The sequence below is a fragment of the Grampus griseus genome (assembly GCF_964374135.1).
Source record: "Grampus griseus genome assembly, chromosome: 9".
Classification (NCBI taxonomy): Eukaryota; Metazoa; Chordata; class Mammalia; order Artiodactyla; family Delphinidae; genus Grampus; species Grampus griseus.
The window spans coordinates 55,263,560-55,288,319 of NC_139003.1; the positions used below are offsets into that span (position 1 = coordinate 55,263,560).

The window sequence follows — 24,760 nt, forward strand, 5'->3', positions numbered from 1 at the left end:
GATTTTTCCCCCCTAATTGGGAAACAATTAGGAAGGAAAAAAAAAACAAGAAAAACTGTTTGGTACCCAAAAGAATACTTCTGTAGCCTAGAATTAAAGTCAAACTTCTACTTTGCAACTGTAGGTGTAAACACATGCTCAGTGTTATCTTGAACTAGTTTTCTTTTTAATTCTGTTATTTTTTTATTTTGTAGTATTAACTGCTTTCTTAGAATATTTTCTTCCCTTAGCTTCTGTGGCTTCAATTCTGCGGCTTTTTAAGCCTTCATTGTGGGTTTTGCCCACCCATTTATAGTCACCAAGAATCTGTGCTTGATCTGCTAATTATGCTGTATGCTGCCTTCATTCACTTCCATGGCTTCCAGATCTCTGTGTCTAGTCAGTTCTTACTCCTGAGCTGCAGAGTCGTATATCTAATTGGATATCTGTACTCGAGTATCCTTTATGTATGTCTCAGTCGACATTGAAATTGAATTTATTAATTTCTTCCCCTTAAACCAGCTTCTCTCCCTTCTCAGTTTTGAAGAGTGACATTCAACCAGAAACTTGAGCATCATATCATCCTAGACAATTCTCTCCCCTAACTCCTGATCTCGCATCATACTGAAATACACTCTGAAGGGAATACAAAAGAAATGAAAGATGTATACCTTGTTCTCATTCAGTTATTCAGCCAGTGATTTTTATTTGCTAATTATATGCTAGGTTGTACTGTATACTGGGAATAAAGCAGTATACAGTGTAAATAGTTACTAGACAGAAGGAATTGATAAATTGATGGACTTCATAGGCTAATTCAAGAAATATGTGTGTATATGTATGTATATATATATATAAAAAATAGTTATCCAAGGCAACATTTAATTAGTATTCAAAAGCGAAGTACTTTTGGGACTCCCTGGCGGCCCAGTGGTGTTAAGACTCTGTGTTTCCACTGCAAGGGCCATGGGTTCGATCCCTGGTCGGGGAACTCCAATCCACGTGCTGCAAGGTGCAGCCAAAAAAATAAAAAATAAAATAAAAGCCAAGTACTTTTGGAATTAAGCAAATATGTAGATGAGTATAGGTGCAAATAATTAAGGAAGAATTCTTGGAGGAAGTGGGACTTGAATTGGACCATGAAAGATGTGTAGGTTTACGTAAGGAAGAGGAAGGGGAATAGCATTCCAGGTGGAAGAGGTGATATGATCAAAGTCTTGGAGGTGTAAGTGCGATATATTAGGGACATATTGCTCAAAGAGTAATGGACTTTAAGATTAGAGAGATTAGACTGTACCAAACTTTGAATGCTAGGTGACACTTCTGTGGACATTAAAAAGCTGTTGGAGGGGCTTCCCTGGTGGTGCAGTGGTTGAGAGTCCACCTGCCGATGCAGGGGACACGGGTTCTTGCACCGGTCCGGGAAGATCCCACATGCCGTGGAGTGGCTGGGCCCGTGAGCCGTGGTCGCTGGGCCTGCGTGTCCGGAGCCTGTGCTCCACAACAGGAGAGGCCCAACAGTGAGAGGCCCGCGTAATGCAAAAAAAAAAAAAAAAAAAAAGCTGTTGGAGATTTGTGATCACGACCTAGACATCATGAAGTTGAACTTTTAGGGAGATTAGTCTGGTGGCAGTGGGAGGTAGGAAATAAGAAGGGACGATTCATAAGATATTTTAAGGAAGGACCTAAAGAATTTGGTAGTCAGTTGATATGGAAGTAAAAAGAGAGGAACAAGACCAAGACAACTCATTATTTTTTTCATTCCCTGTATCAGTGAAACTTACACCTTACATGTCTGTATAATAAGGCAGAGTATGGGTGTGCTGAGTGTCCCTAAGACCACTCCTCAGTTCAGTGGTTCACCAGAAGAACTCACAGGATTCAACATAATAGTGGTACGCAAGGCTAAGATTTATTACTGCAAAAGGATACAAAGCAAAATCAGCCCCATAAAGGTTTGAAAAGGAGCATGGGGCAAAGTCTGGAGGAAATAGGCACAAACTTCTAAAATTCTCTCCTAGTGGAGTCACAGGAAGACACACTTCATTCCTCTTGCAGTTGTGACGATACGTGCTAAGTTTTGACTACTAAGGAAGCTCACCTAAGCCTAGGAAACCATGGTTCTTTTTTATTAGGTGTCAGCCAAATGGGCATCCTCTGCCAGAACATACCAAATTCAGACTTCCAGGAAGAAAGCATGTGTTCAGCATAAACCATATTGCTTGTACATGAGACTCCCTTACAATTTAGGGGAACTTTTATATTAGTGTAGAGAACCGTCTACCAGCTAAGTTTCCAGATGCCAGCCAAGGGGCAGACTTGTAAGCAGGCCTTTTTAAAGAGATAGAAATCGCACAACTTCTGTGTTAACTCTTTTCTGCACAATAGATAAAAAAGTGAATTTCACATTTTATCCCAGCAAGTTGGCTACAACTGTAGAGGCATCCCAGACGTTGGTTGGGATGAGTCAGTGGCCGTACATCACTGCTTAATCTGTTAGCCTCATCTACTAATCCTCTTCCTCATTTTAGCCATATTGAAATACTTAGAGTTTCCAGAATACACCCATATCTTTCAGACCCCTGGGGCTTTTTTGCATGCTGTTTTTTCTGTCTAACACTGTCCTTCCCCCTCCGATTTGCTTAGTGTATTCCTACTTATAATTCCAGTTGGTTCAAATGTTATTTCTTTTGTGTCACCTTTTTTATTTTTAAACATCTTTATTGGAGTATAATTGCTTTACAATGGTGTGTTAATTTCTGCTTTATAACAAAGTGAATCAGCTATACATATACATATATCCCCATATCTCCTTCCTCTTGCATCTCCCTCCCACCCTTCCTATCCCACCCCTCTAGGTTGTCACAAATCACCCAGCTGATCTCCCTGTGCTATGCGGCTGCTTCCCACTAGCTAGTACATTTGGTGGTATATATATGTCCATGCCACTCTCTCACTTCGTCGTTTGTGTCATCTTCTTTACCTATCCTCCTAGACTAGAAATTTCTCCCTCCATTCTCTTAATATCTGTACTTTTTTTTTTCACCTACCTTTCTCCGTTATTTTAAATACCTGATTACCTTCCTTTCTTTCCTGTTCCATTCTTCAGAATCAGGAAGTCTTCTCTTTATTTCCATTTCCTCTTCTTAGCACAGTGCTTTGTTTAGCACGTGGTAAAGGCTTACTATATGTTTACTGAATGAATTAAGTGACAGTGTAGAAAGGTTGAGCTGTAAACTGAAGTATTTACCTGATGGGCTTTATTTTCTCTAGGAAGTAGGAGGCAAGATCCTTGGTTGAAATGTACACAGCGGGTAGGAGTGAGGTAGAGGACGTGATAAGAGTAGTACCAACTGAAATAGCTTTCATGGGAAATAGCTTTTATCCTGTTGCTCACCTCCTTCTACAGTATCCTTTGTTCATCTAGTATAGCAAGTCCAAACTCATCCCTTGCTTTTACGGTGCTCTTTATACCTACCTGTCTTACTTATCTGGCGCAATTTCCCCCGTCCCTCAAGATCATTGTCTTCACTACTTATAGCAGGTCATTCTTCCACAAATGTTCTTATTCTTTCTTCCATGTAAACTTTCCTAATCATTGCCCAAAATGTTGGAGGCCCAAATAAAATTTGACTTCCTCCATAATTACTCAGATCCACATCAGTCTTTCTTCTGTTATTGCCCTTTAGTCAAACATTATAGTTTAATGCTTCTCTAATTGTTTAATTTTACTTCCCCAATTAGTTGATGAATTCTGTGAGGGCAGATACACCTTTTTTTTTTTTTTTTACTCTTTTTATATTCTTACTCTCCCTTGTCACAATACTGGCCACATAGTAGACCGATTATTAAATATTTGAGGAATGACTGAATTAATACACACACATCTGACATATTGCTGCCTAGTTTTAATAATTAAGGAAATAAGCTGAGGTTTATCTGTTTTTGCTGTTTTCCTTCCTTTTATATAAAGAACAACATACATTTGTCAGTTACCTTGTTGTATGTGAGGTATATCCAGAGATTAATAGCAGAAATAGGTATGTTATTAAGTATTGATAATATAAAATTTACTGTGTATGAGTTGAAATTTCAGAGATCAAGTCATACTTTAAATATTATTGTGAACTTTATACCAAATTCTGTGCAGCTCCTATTTTTATAGTAAAATGAAATTCCTTCTGGTTATGAAAGAACATTATGTTTACTAATATAATATCAATGCTGTGAAGGGAATGGGATGTGAGTCACTGTGTCAAAAGAGAGCGTGGAATAACTTGGGAAAATATTTGTATTAGAGTGTCACAATTTTAGGTGATTTTGGAGGAAACATTTTAAAGGTAAAGTTGCTTTTATATAGTTTTCACAATCCTGGGTCATATATTTATGTCACTGCTTTTCTTCTGTTATTTTCAATAGATTCAAAGACAGCAGACAGGTGATGTGAAACTTGAATCTGCAGAAGAAAACCTACCAAAAGAGGAAACAGACTTTTTGTCAACCCATCCTCAGATGACAGATTTTCAAGACACTGGTAAATTTTGATTATATACTGTAATGTGGTGTTTTTATACCAAATGTTCAGTAATTTGATTTTTTACTTTAAAATTTGAGACAACGTAGTGCATTGGGCATTTCACTGTAACCCTCTTTGGTCTCAGTTTTCTCATCCTTAGAATGAAAGATTTAGACTACTCATGTCTTCCCACTTCTTACATTCTCTGGTTATACATTATTTTCAATTTAAAGACATAAAATTGGTAGTTTTAGGGGTACTGCCGCCATGAAGATAGAAGAAATGATCTTGAATTACACTATTCATGTTTTCTTGTTATCATAAGTCTAAATGAGTTTAAATTGATACCTGAGTTATTACTACTAAAAAACATTTTTCAAAGAAGAATTAATATTTTCTGTACATTCAAAACAGTGACTGGTATTTCACTAAGAAATTTGTATTGAAATGTGCATTTTCTTCCATTCATGTAACTCAGATGTTTGTCATAAAAGAAAGTTATCTGCTCTGCAAGATACTGAAAAAATTAAACAACTTGAAGGACAAGTTCAAGAATTAGAAAACCTCGTATCCTCTTTGCAGCAGCAACTGAAAGAAACTGAAGAAAACTATGGGGCAGAGATTCATTCTTTGCAGGAAAGGCTACAAGCTGTTAATGAGTTTACAGTTCAGCCAAGGTATCCATCTACTTATAATTTCATTCAATAGTATTTGTAGCTTAGTAACAATCATAGTATGGTTGTTTTAAGAAAAAAGTGTAACTTAAGCAAATTTGCTTGAAAGAGATGGGCTATAGCATTGCCAAGAAATAAGAACAGGAGATAATTCTTCATCTCTGAAATGTGTGAAGTAAATGTTAATGTAAACCACATACATTTTATAATAGGAATTTTACTTACACCTTTATTTTATAAAGATGCTTGTTGTTATGAATATGCTAAGTTAAATCAGGCGGTGTGCATGTTACTTGTTTATTGTATGTCCAGTCTTTGCTACTTTGATATGGGGAGTACACAAAGAATATAAGATATGATCATTCCAGTCATACTGGACTTTCTTCACTTGGTTGTCTAATGCTCAGATTCACCATGTCCAAAATACAACTCGATCTTCCCCTCAAAATTTGCTCCTCTGCAGCCATCTAATTCCATCTCTGGTGACTCCTCTTTCAAACCTCACTTCCAGTCTATCAAGAAATGCTGTTATCTCAACTTAAAAAATAAATCTAAACTGTACCACTTCTCATCCCCTGGTCCCTGCCATCATCATGTCTTACTTGGATTACTGCAACAATGGATCTCCTTGCTTCTACTCTAACTCTTCCCTAAAGTTTGTTCTCAACACAGTTCTAAAACTTTGCTTTTAAAATTTAAGACAAATCATGCTGTTCTAGTGCTCCTCTGTCCTTACTGTGCCTTACTTGGACCTATATAATGGGTCCCTGTTTATCTCTCTGAATTTATCTCCTGCGGACTTGCTTGTCACTTACTATTGTAAAGCCACATAATCTCCTCGAGATACTCAAACCATCAGTATGCTTCTGCCTTATGAATTTCTCTCTCATTGCTGTTCCTCTACCTGGAATGATATTTCTCTAGTTATTTCCATGCCCAACACACTTACCTCCTTTGGGTCTTTACTCAAATGTCATGTTCTCATGAGGCCTATCCTGATCACCCTATTGAAATTAAAATCATCCCTTATAACTCTGTATATGAATTTCCTGCTTCATTTTTCTATATTAACTGTTTTATATATTTAAAACTATATATTTATATAAAATAAAAACAAGTCTATATTATATTTGGAGGGGAGGTTTGTTTATTTGTTTTTGTTATCTGTCCCCTGTGAAGGAGTTCAAGCTTTGCAAGGGGATTTTTGTTTATTTATTCACTGTATCCCAAACCCTATAATAATTCCCTATGCATAGTAGGTGCTCAATAAATATTTGTTAAATGAATGAACAGTTCATAATTTAGTAGGGAAGTGTGCTGTAGTATGTAACTAGCTCTATAAAGTCCTCAGAGATTTAACCTAACTTTGACTGGCTCTGCTGCTCTAAGAGTAATGCCTCTATAGGCACTTGTTATTGGAACCTAAAGACAAGGGGGTTTTTTGTTTTGTTTTGGGTTTTTTTGGAGACAAAATACTGAATTTCCACACTTCTTCGGAAGCATTCTGTTTCTCCATCTTTTATTCAGGGTCTGTATGTAGGCTTTGGAATTGTTTATCCAGCATTGGCACAGCCTTATAAGGCTTCCATTTTATTTGAGGTCAGTGGTTCCCAAACTTTACCATGCATTAAAAACATTGGAGGTTTTTGAAATTATTAGTGTTTGAAATTATTATTTTTTCATTGTTATTATTGAAATTACAGGTTACTGGATTTTACATTTGAAGAGTTAGATTCAGTAGCTTAGAGATGGATTCTGGTCATTTGTATTTGTAACAAGGTAATTCTGAAGCGGGCAGTCCATAGATTGATATTTGGAAACTATTACTTTAGGTTTTTTGATAAGAAAGAAAATAGGTATATAGCAAGAACTCTTTCATAACCACTTACAGTATTTCAAGTTTCCTTCCTTTAATTAGTGATGTTTTCTCTCCAAAGCATGAAGAAAAGGAAGTTTTCTGGAAGTGTAGACCTACTTTGCTGTTCTTGCACTTGGGCTATTTGCCAGCTCATCATGCTTTTTTAGAGTTTCTCTAATAATCACTGGAAATGTATTAATACCTTTCAACTAAAACCATTAGTTTTCTCCCACCCTGCAAAAATGAGGCTTATTGACTGCCATGTTCACTCCTATGAACATGTATTTAAAGTTATTTCTTATTGGGCTTCCCTGGTGGTGCAGTGGTTGAGAGTCCGCCTGCCGATGCAGGGGACACGGGTTTGTGCCCCAGTCTGGGAGGATCCCACGTGCCGCGGAGCGGCTGGGCCCGTGAGCCATGGCCGCTGAGCCTGCGCGTCCAGAGCCTGTGCTCCGCAACGGGAGAGGCCACAACAGTGAGAGGCCCGCGTACCAAAAAAAAAAAAAAAAAAAAAAAGTTAATACTTATAAACAGCTCCATGTCATGCTTTTGTAGTAGACTTTATACAATGGCATAAAATTCAGGGATAATCTGTTAAAATATTCTATCATTTAATTCTGCTGCTTTATTTTTAATCAGTCAAAAATATGACTTAAGTTACAATACCTGTAACTCTTGACCTGTCATTCTTGTTTCCATTGCCCCAATACACATTTTATGCATGCTGTAAATTTGGACTAACAGTAAAATTTACACACAACACTAATTCTTTCATCCTCTTTTATTTATTTTTAGCTTTTCCATTGATTCAATGGTAATTACTGAATCTGATGTACAGAAAACAGTATATCCTGGAAGTTGTCTAAAACAGAACATCGATGGTGCAACAGAGGTATTATATCTTTAAACTGTTATGTACACTGATTTTATTTTTGTTACTATCATTTTTATGTCTGTGGTTTAATAATTATCCAATAAATAGTTGCTAAGAATTAAGTATAGTAAATATGAGGATAATACATTATGTAAAAGACCCAGAAGAATATATAAGTGAAGAAATTTGATGTACTTTCATAGCATAGGAAAAACAGAAGAAAGTTAAAATTGAGAGGTGTTTTTTCCCCCTAAATACATTCTAGTTTAAAATTTGTCTTGTTTTATATAACATGGGGTGTATTACAAATTAGTTTCAGTGCCCTGAACTTTATAACAAATTAGTTTCAGAAAAGAGAAACAGCTTTCCTTCCTACCATGGGGAATTGAACTAGGCTGTCTCTGGAATAGTATTTAGGAATTCCCAAAATTCAGTATGCTAGGGCTGGGACATTGGATGAGGCTTTCTTCAGCACAGGCCATATGCTATAGAAAAGCCCCTCATCTTTTACAGTATATCTCATCTAGCTAAACCACCTTTTGCCTCTCCTCAGCACTGTATATATTCCCAGTTTGTGGCCACTTTTCTCAAACATAACTGTAAAACCCTGATCTTCACTCAGTAAATTTTTAGTTCTTAAGTCCTACAGAAAAAGATCATTGCTGTCTCTCATTCTGGATATAGAAGAGAGACATTGGCCACATTCTCAATTCTTCCACATTCATCCCACATGGAATATCTGTTTGGATGACATTCAGATAATTGGTAAATAAAGAAGTACTTTCTTGCCAAGAACATGTTTACATTTAAATAACCATTCTTCTTTTTTCTGTTTATAAAAGTAATTTGTATTTGTAGAAAACTGGATACTATTAATAAGTACCAAGAAGAAAAGAAATTTGTTTATAATGTCATGAGCAAAGATAGCCACTGTTAACATTATTTAAAATTAAATACATGCACATCTTATTAATTATATTTAAGAAGTATCTTTTCCCCACTCTAGAACTGTGTGTTAGTAATTATAAATATATTTCTCACTTTGCATCTTTGTTAAGTTCACTGTAGTAAGTACAATTATTTAGTAGAATTGTACACTAGAATTATTCACTATAATTATTTTTAATAAAGGGAGCAGAAATTTATTTATTAAAATTTTTCAGAAGCTTTCTAAAAAATAGTAATCTTTTGAAGATATTTGAGAGTAGAAGTTTAAAAATAAGTGGTGTATAATTAGTGTAAATAAACATGTCATATTTTGCTTTTTAATTCAGTTTTCTGGTGAATTTGGAGTGAAACAGGAAACAAATATGGTTAAGTTGCTGGAAAAACAGTACCAAGAACGATTAGAAGAAGAAGTAGCTAAGGTAAGTTTATAGTTTATTTGGAAGGTTATTGTGGTCTGTATTCCCTTTTAGCCTTCAAAAAATATACGTTTTATTGGTGGTAATGCACTTTATTTTTTGTTGTAAATTTTATACATAGCTCATTTAAGTTGTCAAATACTGGTATTAACCACAATTGCCTTTGAATGGAATTTTCTGTGAATTTTTCTTTTGAGTAACGCATTCTTCTCTTGATGTAGAATAGTAATTAGAAACTTTTCAGAGTTATAAATTTGTTAACCTTGTGAGTAGTACCATAGGAAAGAGTTTGGCCTTCCTTAAAGGTGGGGGATATGGTAGGAAGTGAGAAAAGTGCTTGGTCTTCTATGTATTACCTTTGCCTACCTCCTCCCAGAGAAGTTACTGTGATGTTAATGACTGTAGATGCTGTTGGCTGCTATGCCCAGAGCTATTCTTGTAATCTCCTGAGCATGGAGCATATCACCTAGTATACCGTTATGATTCCATTTCTTTTGTCTCTGTGTTCTCTTTTAAAATACTTACACCTAATTGGGTTCTTATTTTGGAACAGTTGAATTCTGAGTTTGTCTGCTTGTTTTTTATAATATTTAAACTGTTACAGTGTAACAATCATAGTGGAGTATATGCATTTTAAAGTGGAAGGAGTGACAGAATTTACAGGAAATGCATAAGGAATTAGTTTAAACATAAATTAGATGAGGAGGTCAAGACTCAAGGAAATATGTGGGCCATAAAGACCTACTCACCTCTATATCTGAATTGAATATTTAATTCACAGTAAAAAGTGAGGCACCATCACTTTTTTTTTTTTTTTTGCGGTACGCGGGCCTCTCACCGCTGCGGCCTCTCCCGTTGCGGAGCACAGGCTCCGGACGCGCAGGCCCAGCGGCCATGGCTCACGGGCCCAGCCGCTCCGCGGCATGTGGGATCTTCCTGGTCCGGGGCATGAACCCGTGTCCCCTGCATCGGCAGGCGGACTCCCAACCACTGCGCCACCAGGGAAGCCCTCCATCACTTTTATATAGCTCTCACTATCTAGTTCTTTTAGAGACTTGCAGGTTTTCTTTTGTACTTAACCTTTTACATAAATTTCTCAAGTGAAATGTTTATAGCAGAGCATCATAGTATAGTAGTTAAGAACATGAGGTTTGGTATAGGATTTACCATGCTTTAAATTCTTGTTCTGCTTTACTAGATTTGTGATCTTAGGAAAGTTACTTAAGTTTTCAATCTCGGCTCCCTCTATGTTAAAGGAGGAGAATAATAGAAATAATAGTAATTCTTGTGAAGATTCAATGAACTAATACATATAAAGCACCTAGAAGATAGTAAAGACTCATAAGTGACATTTTTAAAGTAGTCTTACTACTATGATAATGGTGATGATATAAATCTGTTTTGTGAAGCATCATTTATCCAAGCTGATAGCAGATTACCAAAGTACAGGTCAGTGAAAACTGTTCCAAAGGCAGCCAAGGTACTGTGATCCAAGAGACAACATTTGATGGCCCAGCTTGATCCTAGAATAGTATAGATGGTTTATATTAGTCACCAGTACAGACAGGATTATGCTCTACCCTATAACCCTCACATACGATATTAGAAAAAGACTGAGAAACATTGTTTTAAAAGCACAGGGTATATAGAAGAAGCCAGTAGAGGTAGTGATTCCCAACATAGATAACATTAGATTCAGCCTGTGATTTGGGTAGGTACTACTGAAAAAATAGACATTCATTAACATTTCACTGCCAGGCAGTATTCTGAATGCTAGGGTATAACAGAGGAAAAAGAAATGAAATCATTACTCCTATAGACCTTACATTCTAGTTGGTGCAAATAGACAATATACAGACGGTAGTAAATACTATGAAGAAAAAAATGAACCAGGGTAATAGGACAAGGAAATTCCATGGGGAGTGAGATGATGTTATTTTATATAGGGTAATCACAGAAGACCTCACTTTTGAAGTGACATTAGGGGAGATTCCAGATGGAAGTGAGAGAGTGAATCGTGAAGATAACAGATTGAGCACCTTTTAAGAAAGTGGGATGCAAAAGAAAAAGTCAGCAGTTCTCCAGTGGATGTCTTCAAGAGGTGTCCAAGAAGAACTGGCAAGAGTGTGAAGGTCACCTGCCCAACTGCCAGCTTTGCCAAGTTGGAGGATGGTTTGATTCAGTCTTGCCACCTCTGTATTCATGGGTTCCATTTGGAGAAATATTGTGAAGTCCTGGTACAGATTTATCTCCTCAGCAGACCTTAACTAGATATAAGAAGAAGAAATACAGGGAAAGAGGGGCAAGGACTTGCCCTTCAAGGGAAGATAATACTGCAGGTAATTTGACCTAAGCAAATGGAAGAACGGAGTTACTGTTTACTTAGGTGTTGGACTTAGGGTGAAAAAGAATGCAAAGGAGTAGTTTCTGGAGAGGAGTGGGCGACTTAAGGATTCAGCTTTCCCGTTATATGCAAAACACTTATTAAATGTGTAAATATAAGTGTTAAGGAAGTGATTAGATATATAAATCTAGAGTTCAGGAACTAAGATAAAACTAGACATGTAAATACAGTAGTTAGTATCTAGTTAGTATCTAGTGTTTTTCAAGCTATGAGATATAACTTCTTTTTAAGTCATGAAATCAATTTATTGGTTTGGGACCAGGATTTTAATATTAATGGAAAAGTTCAATTATATAAAACATATACACACAAGTACCTATGTATGCTTTGGGTCACAATGTAAAATGTTTTTTTATTGTTGTTGTATGTGTATGTTTACCATGGTTGCAGTGAAAAATATTGAAAAAAATTAATATAGTGAGTGTAAATAGAGCAGGGACCTGGGAACTGAGCCTAGAGAATGCCGATGTTTAATGCTTTTCTTTTTTTTTTTAATTTATTTATTTATTTTTAGCTGCATTGGGTCTTCGTTGCTGCACGCAGCCTTCCTCTAGTTGCAGTGAGTGGGGGCTACTCATCGTTGTGGTGCACGGGCTTCTCGTTGCGGTGGCTTCTCTTGCTGCGGAGCATGGGCTCTAGATCTCAGGCTCAGTAGTTATGGCGCATGGGCTTAGTTGCTCCGCAACACGTGGGATCTTCCTGGACCAGGGCTCAAACCTGTGTCCCCTGCATTGGCAGGAGGATTCTTAACCACTGTGCCACCAGGGAAGCCCAATGCCGATGTTTAGAGGTCAGAGAAATGAGGAAGAACAAAGGAGGTGAAGGAGTGGTAAATTAAATATGGAAAGGACAAACAATTGCATCACAGAAGCCAATAATAAAAGTGTATCAAGAAGAGAATGTATTAAACTGTCAGATGTTTCTGATAAATCAAGAAAGATTAGAAGTGCAAATAAATCATTGGATTTTACAATGTGAAATCATTGGTGACTTTCACAAGAACACATTTGATGGGATGGTAAAGACAAGCTGATTACATTGGATTTGAGAGAGAGTGAAGGAGAAGAATGAGGAATTATTTTGAGTCGTACTTGAAAGAGGAGAAGTACAGTGGTAGCTAAAGGGTGATGTAGTGAGTCAAGTAGTGGATTTTGGTTGTTGCTGGTTTGTTTTTGTTTAAGATCAAGGATATCACATTGTATTTCTGTGCTAATAGAAGTGATTGAGGAGAAAGGGAAAAAAATAGCTGATTAAAGAGAGAGGAACAGTTGCTGGAGCAATGTCCTTGAGTAGATGAGAAGAGATGCAGTCCCCTGAAAAGTTGCCATTAGATAGGAGCATGGTAGTTTTAATCCATTAAAACAGGAAGGAAGGTAAGAATATTTGACTCATGATTCGGGTATATTTTCAGATGCAGTATTTGGAGACTGTGGAAGTTCTCTGATTTCTTCTGTTTTCTCAGTAAAATAAAAAGCAAAGTCGGCACCTGAGAATGAGAAAGGAAGAGAAGATGTTGGAGCTTTAAGGAGAAAACGAGAAAACAAAGGGCTAAGAGGAGGAATAAGAAATGGAAAAGACAAGGGAAACTGAGTAGAATCACCCAGTATCACTAATGGCTCATTTCAAGGGTAGTGGTTGTGAATTTAAAATGAGACCAGTCAGCTTGGTTTATTATTTTTCTCCTCAATTAAGTTCAGCTACACCCACACAGAGTAGGCAGAGTTAATTGTAAACACAGGTGAAATTTGGTTAGATGGTATGGTGGTGAATAGAAAGGAGAGAATTACAAGGTAGTTGAGTCTGGTTTTTTGTTTGTTTCAAACCACACAGTTCTTTTTATTATTTGTTATCCATTTCTAATCTAAATGAATATACAAAAGAAAGTGATCTTTATGATACCAGTTTTTCAGAATTTCAAAAGTTTGTTTTGTGACTTAACATATGGTCAGGTTTTTGTTGTTTGCTTGTAATCATCCTTATTGAGGTGTAATTTACATGAAATTTACATTCCCTAATTATAAGTGCAAAATTTAGTGAATTTTAACAAATGTTTGCATGTATGAAACCAACACCACAATCAAGATTTAAAACATTTTCATCACCTCCAAAGTGTTTTCATGTCCCTTTGGAGCCAGTCTCCTCCATTTTATATTGTTGGGTTCTACAATATTTAATAATACTTTGCCAAGACTGGGGAATTCCCAGGTTCAGTCCCTGGTGGGGAACTAGTATCCCACAAACTACATGGTGTGGCCGAGAAAAAAAGAATATTTGTCTGTGTTTTGTTTTCATGAGGAACGTTATCCCTAGCTTTATTTTCTTATAATGTCTTTGGTTTTGATATTAGGATAATGCTGGTCTTATAAAATGCTGAAATATATTCCCTCTTCTATTTTCAGGAAGAATTTATGTCGTACTGGTATTATTTCAGACTTAAATATTTTGTAGAATTAGATAATGAATCTTACTGGGCCTAGAGTTTACCTTGTTGGAAGTTTTTTTTTTTTTTAACTGAATTCAGTTTCTTTAATAGATTCTGTTATTTTCAGGTGCTGTATTTATTTTAGAGTGAGCTTTGGTAGTTTGTGTCACTCAAAGAATTGGTCCATTTCATCTAAGCTGTTGAATTTATTGTTGGTAGAGCTGTTTATAGTATCCCTTTATCATTTAATGGCTGTGGGATCTGAATGTTATCTGTACTTTCTCACCTTTTTCCTTGTCAGTGTAGCTAGAAGTTTATTGATGATATTGATATTTCAAAGGATCCAGCTTTTGGGTTTTTTAAAATTGTTTTTGTTTTATTTTCATTGGTTGTTGTTCTTTATCTTTTGCTTGTTTCTGTTTGTTTTGGGTTTAATTTGCTCTTCTTTTTCTAGTTTCCTAAAAGACCGTTCTTCTTTTCCAATATATGCATTTAATGGTATAAGTTTCCCTTTAAGTTCTTCTTTAAGCTGCATTCCACAAATTTTCATTCAGTCCAAATCTTTTATTTCTCTTTTGACCTCATTTTTGATTCATAGGTTATTTAGAAATAGGTTGTTTGATATCCATATCTTTGAGATTTTCAGATATCTTCCTATTGATTGATTTGATTAATATAATAATTTTTAATTCCTTCATGGTTGGGCATACCTTGTATGATTTCAGTTCATTTAAATTTGTTGCCCCAAATATGTTCTATCTGCTTGGATACTCCAAGCATACTTGAAAGGAATGTGTATTCTGCTGTTTTTCACACTTTGTTTCCCTTTGGTGTTATTTCCCTTCAGCCTGAAAAACGTCCTTTAGCGTTTGTGAGTAGTACCATAGGAAAGAGTTTGGCCTTCCTTAAAGGTGGGGGATATGGTAGGAAGTGAGAAAAGTGCTTGGTCTTCTATGTATTATCTTTGCTGAGTCCACTACTGAGTCCAAGCTCGCTCTGCTCACTGCACAACAGGCCAGTAAATCGGGAGATGAGGTGTTGAGGCAAGAAATACAACTTTATTCGGAAAGCCGGCAGACCGAGAAGATGGCAAGACTATTGTTTCCAAAAAACCATCTTATTGGGGTTTGGATGAGTGGGAAGAGGTGGGGAAGTAAAGTAAAAAGGCGGTAAGTCTTACAGATATCTCATGGAATGGCCAGCCTCAGGGAAGGGATGTGTTAATTTCTTCTTTTCTGCAGCCATTCACAGGTGGGCAGGGTCAGATTGTCTCCCTGTGAGCTGAACAAAGGCACTTTAGTTTCACATTCAGGCAGAGGGCAGTGTTCCCTGAGGCAGGCCATTATGTATGATTATAATGACAAAAGCAACAAAAAGCAAAGGTTAAAGTAAAAGAAACAGATTGAAAGGTGGAGTCAAAATTGGCTCTTCCCTGTTACACTCAAGGAAATCAGAAAGAATATGCCCAATGATATGGTTTAAAAGATTTAATAACAGTGGTGTTTAGTGTTAAGAATGGATTCAGTCTGAATGTCAACATAGAGAATTGATCAAATGAATTTATAGTACATATGTATAATTTGAAACTTTAAAGCCATTTAAAATTATATAGAAATGTATTTCTCGACTTAAAGATATTTAAATTTCTATACCAAACATTTATTGCTGTTACGATAAGAAAAAAATTTTTACAATTATTGATTTTTAAAAGGCAGGCAGTAAAATACTTTGACAGTAGATTCATTGTAAAATAGAGAATCTTTATCTCCTTATCACTTTATCCTAGGATTTCTTTTAGTTTAAAAGCATGAGGCCATCTTTTTACTAATTCGAGTAATTTTGAGAGGTAACTTGCTTTTTAAATTCCTGGTAGTATTTATAGATCTAATCGTTTTTTGTTTGCTTCATTTCTTTAGGTCATTGTGTCAATGAGTATAGCATTTGCTCAGCAAAGTGAACTATCTAGAATATCTGGGGAAAAAGAAGATGCTCCATCTTCAAAACAAGCATCTGTTTTCTGTCAGGAAGAACATTATTTAAATGAAATGAAATTATCACAAGGTCACTTTAGTTTTCAGACTTTTGAGGCAACAGACAAGAAATTTAAAGAAGAATTTAAACCACTTAGTAAAGAGTTAGGAGAAGATGGAAAGGAAGTTCTGTTATCAAACAAGGGTAATCTTGATGATATACTAGAATCAAAGGACCGTGAACTGACTATTTCAGAAGAAATGTTCTCCAAAGATAAAACATTTATGGTCAGAGAATCTGTAAGTATGCTTCCTTCAGTATAAAAACTTATTTAAAAAAGTGTGGGGGCTTCCCTGGTGGCGCAGTGGTTGAGAGTCTGCCTGCCGATGCAGGGGACACAGGTTCATGACACAGGTTCGTGCCCCGGTCCGGAAAGATCCCACATGCCGCGGAGTGGCTGGGCCCGTGAGCCATGGCCGCTGAGCCTGAGCGACCGGAGCCTGTGCTCCGCAACGGGAGAGGCCACAACAGTGAGAGGCCCGCGTATCGCAAAAAAAAAAAAAAAAAAATTGAATTAAGATAATTTTAAAAGAAGCAGAATTTACTACATTCTGTTAAAGGCCCAAACAGTTGAGGTATAGACACAGGATAGATCCTCCATTAATGAATAAGTAAAGAAGAAGAGTATTAGTATAAATAGAGTAGAATGCTTTAAATTGTCTTCTCAAATGGGTAGCTCTTTCCTTGTGATATTATCCTATTAAATTAAGCAAATCTTTTAATCACACATATTGCCAAATTGTAGTATAACTGATCTTGAATTGACTGAAACAAAATTAATGTAGGTATAACTTACAATGAGGTTTTACCATGCACAATGTGTGCATGGTACACAATGGTACCAATTGGTACACATGGTACCAATTTATAATATAAATTAAAGAGATAAAATTTCTCTTTTTATAAATTTAATTTTAAAATATAAGTATTCCATTTATATTATTTCCTTATAAAATGTCAAGAGAAATAATGGAGTTATTCATTAAGAGTATAAGGAATCTTGAATGTCTTTCTTAATTCTTCTCCCTTAGATTACGTCTGAAATAACTGATAGTTACTTTGCTTTTGGAGAACAACATGTATAATGATAATAAACTAATAACTTCACATTGATTTGAAATTATAATTAAGACAGATTTTTAAAATTATTTATGTTTTAGTTTTAATAATGGGAATTTTAAAATGAGGTGCTCTGTGGGGTTAGTATTAGAATTACTTTTGTTTGTATTTAAAATATCAGTGCCGACAGATTTCCACAAAATGTTTTATGGTTGAAATTTTAATTAATTAATTAATTAATTTTTTACTGTTATAGCTCGATGATGAGATTTTGGTATCAAGTATAGATGCTTCTAGACAACTAATGTTAAATGAAGAACAGTTAGAAGATATGAGGCAGGAACTTGTACGACAATACCAAGAACATCAACAGGCAACGGAACTTTTAAGGCAGGCACACATGCGGCAGATGGAGAGACAGCGAGAAGACCAGGAACAGCTGCAAGAAGAGATCAAGAGGCTGAATAAACAATTAGCCCAGGTATGGGACCCAGAGTCCCTTTCCTCCCCAATTAAAATAGCGTTGTTCTTTATATAGCTTTTTTATTTTTTTTAAGTCAGAATTATTGCCGTAATATGAATAAATACAAATATTTAACATCAGGAACAGACTCCACCAGCACAACAGCCTAAGATCTTGTTAGGGACACCTAACTCAACCTTGGAGTGCACTATCTCTCTACTGTTTGACATATCTGCCTTTTTAGGCATTGAAAAAGTGGTTACAAGGCTGTTTGTTTTTAAACATTCCATTGACCATACATGGCAAAAGTACTTTGACAGTTTTGGAAATTCTTTGTGCTGAGGTGCAGTTGATATTCAGTTTTCCCATGTTTATTTATAGTTTTGTGAGTACACCAATTAGCATCTCCAGGGTTTACCTTTATCTATCTTTATTCTATCTTTTTAATCATGAATGGAAATCGGAAGTAGTATGTTTCTGGAACTTTCTCCAGGGAAACATCTCTTCTTGATTTGAGAAATGCAGATTTACATAATGTTCTTACCACTTTCTTGACTAAATTTACATATTCCTTGGTATTTGGGAGCTGGATTCTTTTCAATTGCTGTATATAATATACTCACAAAATCATCGTAGAAAAGCAAATATTTATGTAAAAGTTCTTATAAAAACAAATTTGTTCAATTTAATTGAAAAGTTAAGGTACAACAAGAGATAACAAATAGAGAACTCTTGAAATATAGTTTCAGATATAGAATAATAGGAAAATTGGGAGTTGAACATAAGATATATCATTTGGAAAAATTAATTACGCTTTTCTTCATTGCATTTTGTGAATTTAAACTTCTGAATTTTCAATGCAAAACTTGCATATAAAAATAATACTAATTGAACTGCAAAAATTGCTTAATATTTAGGCCTAATTAACTTTTTTTTAAGTTTCAAATTTTGCATTGAACTTTATATATGCTTTTAACCCCTAATCATGGAAGATGAAGCAGCGTAGAACCAGGGCCTGTTGGTTCCAGGGGGTTAAAAGAAGTCTGCTTAATATTCCTGCTTTTTCCTTCTATCGCAAACAATATTCTCTCATGACCTTTTTTCTTATTTAGAGATCCTCAATAGATAATGAAAACCTGGTTTCAGAGAGAGAGAGGGTGCTTTTAGAGGAGCTGGAAGCACTAAAGCAGCTGTCTCTAGCTGGAAGAGAGAAGCTGTGTTGTGAGCTGCGCAACAGCAGTACGCAAACACAGGTAGTATGGACTTTGACCCACCTAGGAGCAGTGGATCCACAATGCAGTAGGATCTGTGTGTCTTTGTTGTTTGTGTGAAATGTATTTTTTATAGGTATGAGCTTAACATATTTGTGATTGTTTACGTTTAAGGTAGGTGGGGTCAAGATGCCTTACATTCCATTTAGGGTAATTTGAATCTGACAGTGGTTTAGCAACAGCTGTTGTTTCACCAAGGAGCAGAGTAACCTAACAAACTTTATTGTTGCATTATAGCATGCCTTAGCTTGAACCCATTAAAATTTTTTTCATCTGTGCACCAGACTTTTTATCTTTTTTGATAATGCTAATCTCTTGATAAAATATAGTTAAATACTCTTTCAAACAGTATCTGTTTTGCACGCAGAGGTTTCTTCTGTTTCATGTCATAACAGTATAGAAGAATGACATGCTATTTCCAAGATGACAGGTTTTCTTTCTATTTTGTCCTCTCTATCTTTTTACAAACTTAAACAGAATGCAAATGAAAACCAAGGAGAAATTGAGGAGCAGACCTTTAAAGAAAAGGAATTGGACAGAAAACCTGAAGAGGTGCTTCCTGAAATTCTGTCCACTGAAAGGTATACAGAATGCATATTTTTTCAATGTAAAGTGAGTTAAAATAGTTGTCTCAATATTATAAACTTTATTTGTCCTTATTTTTATTTTGTACATTTATTTTATTTGTACATTGTACTCTATGTAAAAAATCAGTATTTGATGATTAAATAGACAAATTAAAAAATCTTTTGTATATAATTTTATTGGATATTGATCATATACTTCACTCAGTGAATGATAAAGCATTCTTTGGTTATTGAACCTTTCTTGATAAATTTTATTCTGCTCATATGCCATTTTTTATCCTAAAAAACAAAGTTGTGCTTGTGAGTTTATTCCTTCACTGTTTGGACATGCATTCAGTATAAGCCACCCCCTGGTTTGTTCATGACAAGAAAAAAAAATGATTTTAGTGATAGTCTGCATTTAACTTCTTTCATGCATTTACTTTATAACAGATGAGACCTTTTAATCCACATCCCACATTTTTAGAGGAATAAATTAATGATCCGATGTTAACAAAACTTTCCCTTACTTTGATTTTATAGAGATTAATATGAAAATAGTTACCCTACATTAATATTAGGAGTTTAAGCACAGTATTTTATTTATTTATTATTATTTTTTTAACATCTTTATTGGGGTATAATTGCTTTACAATGGTGTGTTAGTTTCTGCTTTATAACAAAGTGAATCAGTTATACATATACATATGTTCCCATATCTCTTCCCTCTTGCGTCTCCCTCCCTCCCACCCTCCCTATCCCACCCCTCCAGGCGGTCACAAAGCACCAAGCCGATATCCCTGTGCCATGCGGCTGCTTCCCACTAGCTATCTACCTTACGTTTTTTAGTGTGTATATATCCATGACTCTCTCTCACCCTGTCACAGCTCACCCTTCCCCCTCCCCATATCCTCAAGTCCATTCTCCAGTAGGTCTGTAAGCACAGTATTTTAAAATTTGTTTTGGTCAAATGAAAATAATTTCTCTAATTTAAAATTAAAACTAATATCTACTAACTTAATTTCCTCCTTTTCCAATCTGTGACTGTCAACCCTCTGTGTCCTCCTAACCTCCTTCCTCAGCTTGCATGGAGGAATTTGGCCCCTAAGATTTTGGCTTCCCCATTGGATCATCAGTATGGAACACAGTCAGTATGGAACTCAAACAAGAAAGACAGTGTATGAAAATTAGAGTTACCATGGCAATATAAAATAAACAAAATGTTTATTTTATATTATTTATCTCTAATTAGTATATTTTTAAAATTATACAGTGTTTAATTTTTAGGAATTTATGTAGTGAGTGTTGATAAATGAGTATTCCTATTTATTTCTTTTTACCATCATATTAATTTTAATCACTTCTCTTATGTAGAAATATTTTCAAATTATCCTAGTCCGGGGGTGTTCGGGGCTTGAACAAAACCTCAGAAAAAGTTATAGAAATAAAACCCTTTACTTACTTCCTACTAATAACTAAATTATTTAGAGTTTTATTTTTAATCTCCTTGCTTATGTAACCAGAGAACTTGATCTAGGTGTAAAAATAGAACTGTCTTTTTCACTTGACAAATACTGAAGGAAGACCGCTCCATTTATTACTTTGTCTTAAAATAGTTATGTCACGTGCCTGTGAAAACAGATATCCTTTAACCAGCTTGTCAGTGAATCTCCCATAGTGTGAAGTTGAGAGAGAAACTGTCTTAAGTCAGAGGACCTTTAACATGAAAGTTTCTTATTTTGTCTCCATGTATTAAATATATAGTTTGCCACTGTAGTACCTTTGTTGAATTAAGCTGTTAGGACAAGAGAGTTGTTTAGTTATTCAAAAGGTTAATCAGTTCACCTTCTGAGTCACCGTTTATGGAAGTATATTTCTTGACACATGAAGATGTTTGTGTTGAGGAAAAATGAAAGCTTATGAAAACACTTTGTCCAGGATAATCCAATTTTTGTTTTTAAAATGTCTGTATTTATGAGAGAGGAAGAGGAGGGAAAATGTCTAGAAGGCTAGGCATTAAAATGTTAACCGTGATTATCTGTGAGTACTAAGATATTTTGGTGGGTGGTTAGGAGCATTTTTTAAAATTTTTAAAATAAGAATGTATTACCTATAAAAAACGAGAGATGCACTATTAATTCCATTTGGTTGAAAATAGGTTCCTTCTCCTGGCTGAAATGAGTGTGGTTATATGTAACTTGAGAAGTTTCTGTCTCTGGAGCAGATAAAATAATCAACTGCTTGGGGTATATTACCTCTGGTGTTAGCAGATAATGAAATTGTACTATAGACCTTTTTAAAAACAGGTCTCTGCCTGTTTTTGTAATTTAACCATGTAGATCATCACCATTAAGGTATAGAAATACAAGCATATTTTTTTCTGGTGGAATTTCTGAATTTATTTGAAAATATATTATTTAACATAAAAGAAGATTAAATGTAAAATATATAAGAGTAACCATCAATGGTATTACCAGCTGAATAACTTGCATGTGCTTAGGTACTGCCACACTTTTTAAAACTGAAATTTTGCATCTCCCTAAAATTTTCTTCTAATTTGCAAACTCTACTGGCTTAAAATTTTAGTTATTTGATTTCTTTCAGGTCAGTAAAATGCTGCACATTTTCAAAAAATATTATAGTTCACTGATGAAAATTTTTCAGAAGAAAACAAAATTTGTAATTATAAAATAAATACAAAAAGCACTTCATTTTTAGTGCTATTGCATATTATTGTAATAGGATCATATGAAGTTTTATTTTTTAAGTCAAATATTTTGTAGTGTATTTTTTTGTGGAACATTAAGTGTTTGCTTTAAAAAGATTAAATATTTTAATAAATGTTTCCTTATCTATACAGGTATACACTCCAGAAAGCTAATAGCAGACTTCTGAAGATCCTCTTAGAAGTTGTAAAGACAACAGCAGCTGTTGAAGAAACAATTGGTCGCCATGTCCTTGGTATTCTAGATAGATCTAGTAAAGGCCAGTCATTGACCAGCCTGATTTGGAGGTCAGAAGCAGAGTCACCAATAAAGTCGTGTGTCCATGAGGAACACACAGGAGGTAAAAGTTTTATATGCTGTTGAAACTCTTGTCATTATCTTCAGTAAATCTTGCTGAGTTCAGGGCACTTTACTAGTGTTGAAAATACAGAAGAGAGAATATTAAAGTATTTTCCAATAAAAAGACCTCCAAACACAAATACACTAGAGCCACTCTTCTTAAGACACCGTTATTGTTTAGCATTTGCAAATGGGTGTCTTAGAGTTGTCATTACATATACTCAGGGTTATTACTCTGCTGCGTAAACCAAAGGCTGTTTAATTTCCCCACCAATAAAAGAAAAATTCCATATCACCACTCAGGTCTCTTACCAATATCTGTGAGGTATAACCAACATTCTGAAACCACTCTCTAAAGGGAAGAGTTTTTCTCAGATGGAGAAAGATAGGATCTGGATGCTTGGACCAGAAGATCAAGGCCTTCCTTCACTACCATTCCATACCCAAGAACTTCTCCCCAGTTGGAAGCCAGTCATCTAAAAATAAAAATGCCAGTTTATGCAATTTTTGAGAACATTCTGTTTGTTAAGTTTCATGTGGAGCAAGGAGAAGAAATTATCCCACTTAGAGAAAGTTTACTTAATTACAGGTTGGCCAGTAATATGTTTCTAAGTGCAGAGAAAAGCTTGATTTGGAATTTTAAGTAAAATTGATTTTTAAAACTTAGTTGAATTCAAAGATAATTTTAAAAACTGCTTTTAGTAAAGTAAGAGCCGAAATAATACTGTAACTTTAAACTTTTAAACTCACTCTTTTCAAACTTCGTAGAAGTATTTTTTTTTAAATTAACTTCACTCTTGGTTAAGTTCTCAGTCGAGGGCTATGTGTTTTCTGCATATGAATCTTCATATATAGAAAAGAATTAAGTAATATTTTCTTGATCTTATTGTAAAAGTATTTATCAAGTTATGTTTTTTTAAAAACAATTATCTCATAAACTAGTTTCACTTAACCATTTGGGAAAGGGGGCATTTTGCTGTGCCGCAGGTAAGACCTACACCATATTCAAAAGACACTCTGAGGAATGTTCTGTACATTACAAGAATATTTTGTGCTTTTTTGTTAGCAGTTCTCCTAGACACTTCTCCAAGTGGTTGCTGAAGTATTCGGCAAACAACATATCTTTTTTTTTTTTTTTAATAAATTTATTTACTTGGTTATTTATGGCTGTGTTGGGTCTTCGTTGCTGTGCGCAGGCTTTCTCTAGTTGTAGAGAGTGGGGGCTACTCTTCATTGCAGTGTACGGGCTTCTCATTGTGGTGGCTTCTCTTGTTGCAGAGCATGGGCTCTAGGCACGCAGGCTTCAGCAGTTGTGGCACACGGGCTCAGTAGTTGTGGCTTGCGGGCTCTTGAGTGCAGGCTCAGTAGTTGTGGTGCATGGGCTTAGTTGTTCCGCGGCATGTGGGATCTTCCTGAACCAGGGCTCAAACCCGTGTCCCCTGCATTGGCAGGCGGATTCTTTTGTTTGTTTGTTTGTTTGTTTTTTGTGGTACACGGGCCTCTCACTGTTGTGGCCTCTCCCGCTGCGGAGCACAGGCTCTGGACGCGCAGGCTCAGCGGCCATGGCTCACGGGCCCAGCCGCTCTGCGGCATGTGGGATCTTCCCGGACTGAGGCACGAACCCGTGTCCCCTGCATCGGCAGGCGGACTCTCAACCACTGTGCCACCAGGGAAGCCCAGCAGGCGGAGTCTTAACCACTGCGCCACCAGGGAAGCCCCAAACAGTGTATCTTAAAAGACAGCAAATTCACTTTCAGAGCAGTGTTCCCATAGTTATAAAAAGGAATAAATTGGTAATTTGTTGTTGTTGTTGTGTTACTTTTATTTTATTTATTTATTTTTAATTTTTATTGGAGTATAGTTGCTTTATAATGTGTTAGTTTCTACTATACAGCAAAGTGAATCAGCTATACCTATATCCCCTCTTTTTGGGATTTCCTTCCCATTTAGGTCACCACAGAGCATTGAGTAGAGTTCCTGTGCTGAACAGTAGGTTCTCATTAGTTATCTGTTTTATACATAGTATCAATAGTGTATATATGTCAATCCCACTCTCCCAATTCATCCCCCCCCCGCCCCCCCACTCTTGGTATCCATGCATTTGTTCTCTACGTCTGTGTCTCTGTTTTTCTGCTTTGTAAATAAGATTGTCTATACCAAGTTTTTCAGATTCCACATATATGCATTAATATATGATAGTCTTTCTCACTTCAC

The 24,760-nt window shown here is 35.7% G+C and overlaps 1 protein-coding gene across 1 annotated transcript in view; it reads left to right on the plus strand.

Moving 5' to 3' along the window:
• AKAP9 (A-kinase anchoring protein 9) overlaps positions 1 to 24,760 on the plus strand; it is a 144,784-nt gene that overhangs the window by 57,996 nt on the left and 62,028 nt on the right. Inside the window, exons 13-21 of the mRNA XM_082661502.1 lie at positions 4,399 to 4,513; positions 4,974 to 5,172; positions 7,823 to 7,919; positions 9,176 to 9,268; positions 16,008 to 16,361; positions 17,438 to 17,662; positions 18,757 to 18,897; positions 19,393 to 19,496; positions 22,342 to 22,547. Of these exons, the coding sequence (XP_082517628.1) occupies positions 4,399 to 4,513; positions 4,974 to 5,172; positions 7,823 to 7,919; positions 9,176 to 9,268; positions 16,008 to 16,361; positions 17,438 to 17,662; positions 18,757 to 18,897; positions 19,393 to 19,496; positions 22,342 to 22,547 (1,534 nt within the window). The remainder of the gene's footprint in view (positions 1 to 4,398; positions 4,514 to 4,973; positions 5,173 to 7,822; positions 7,920 to 9,175; positions 9,269 to 16,007; positions 16,362 to 17,437; positions 17,663 to 18,756; positions 18,898 to 19,392; positions 19,497 to 22,341; positions 22,548 to 24,760) is intronic.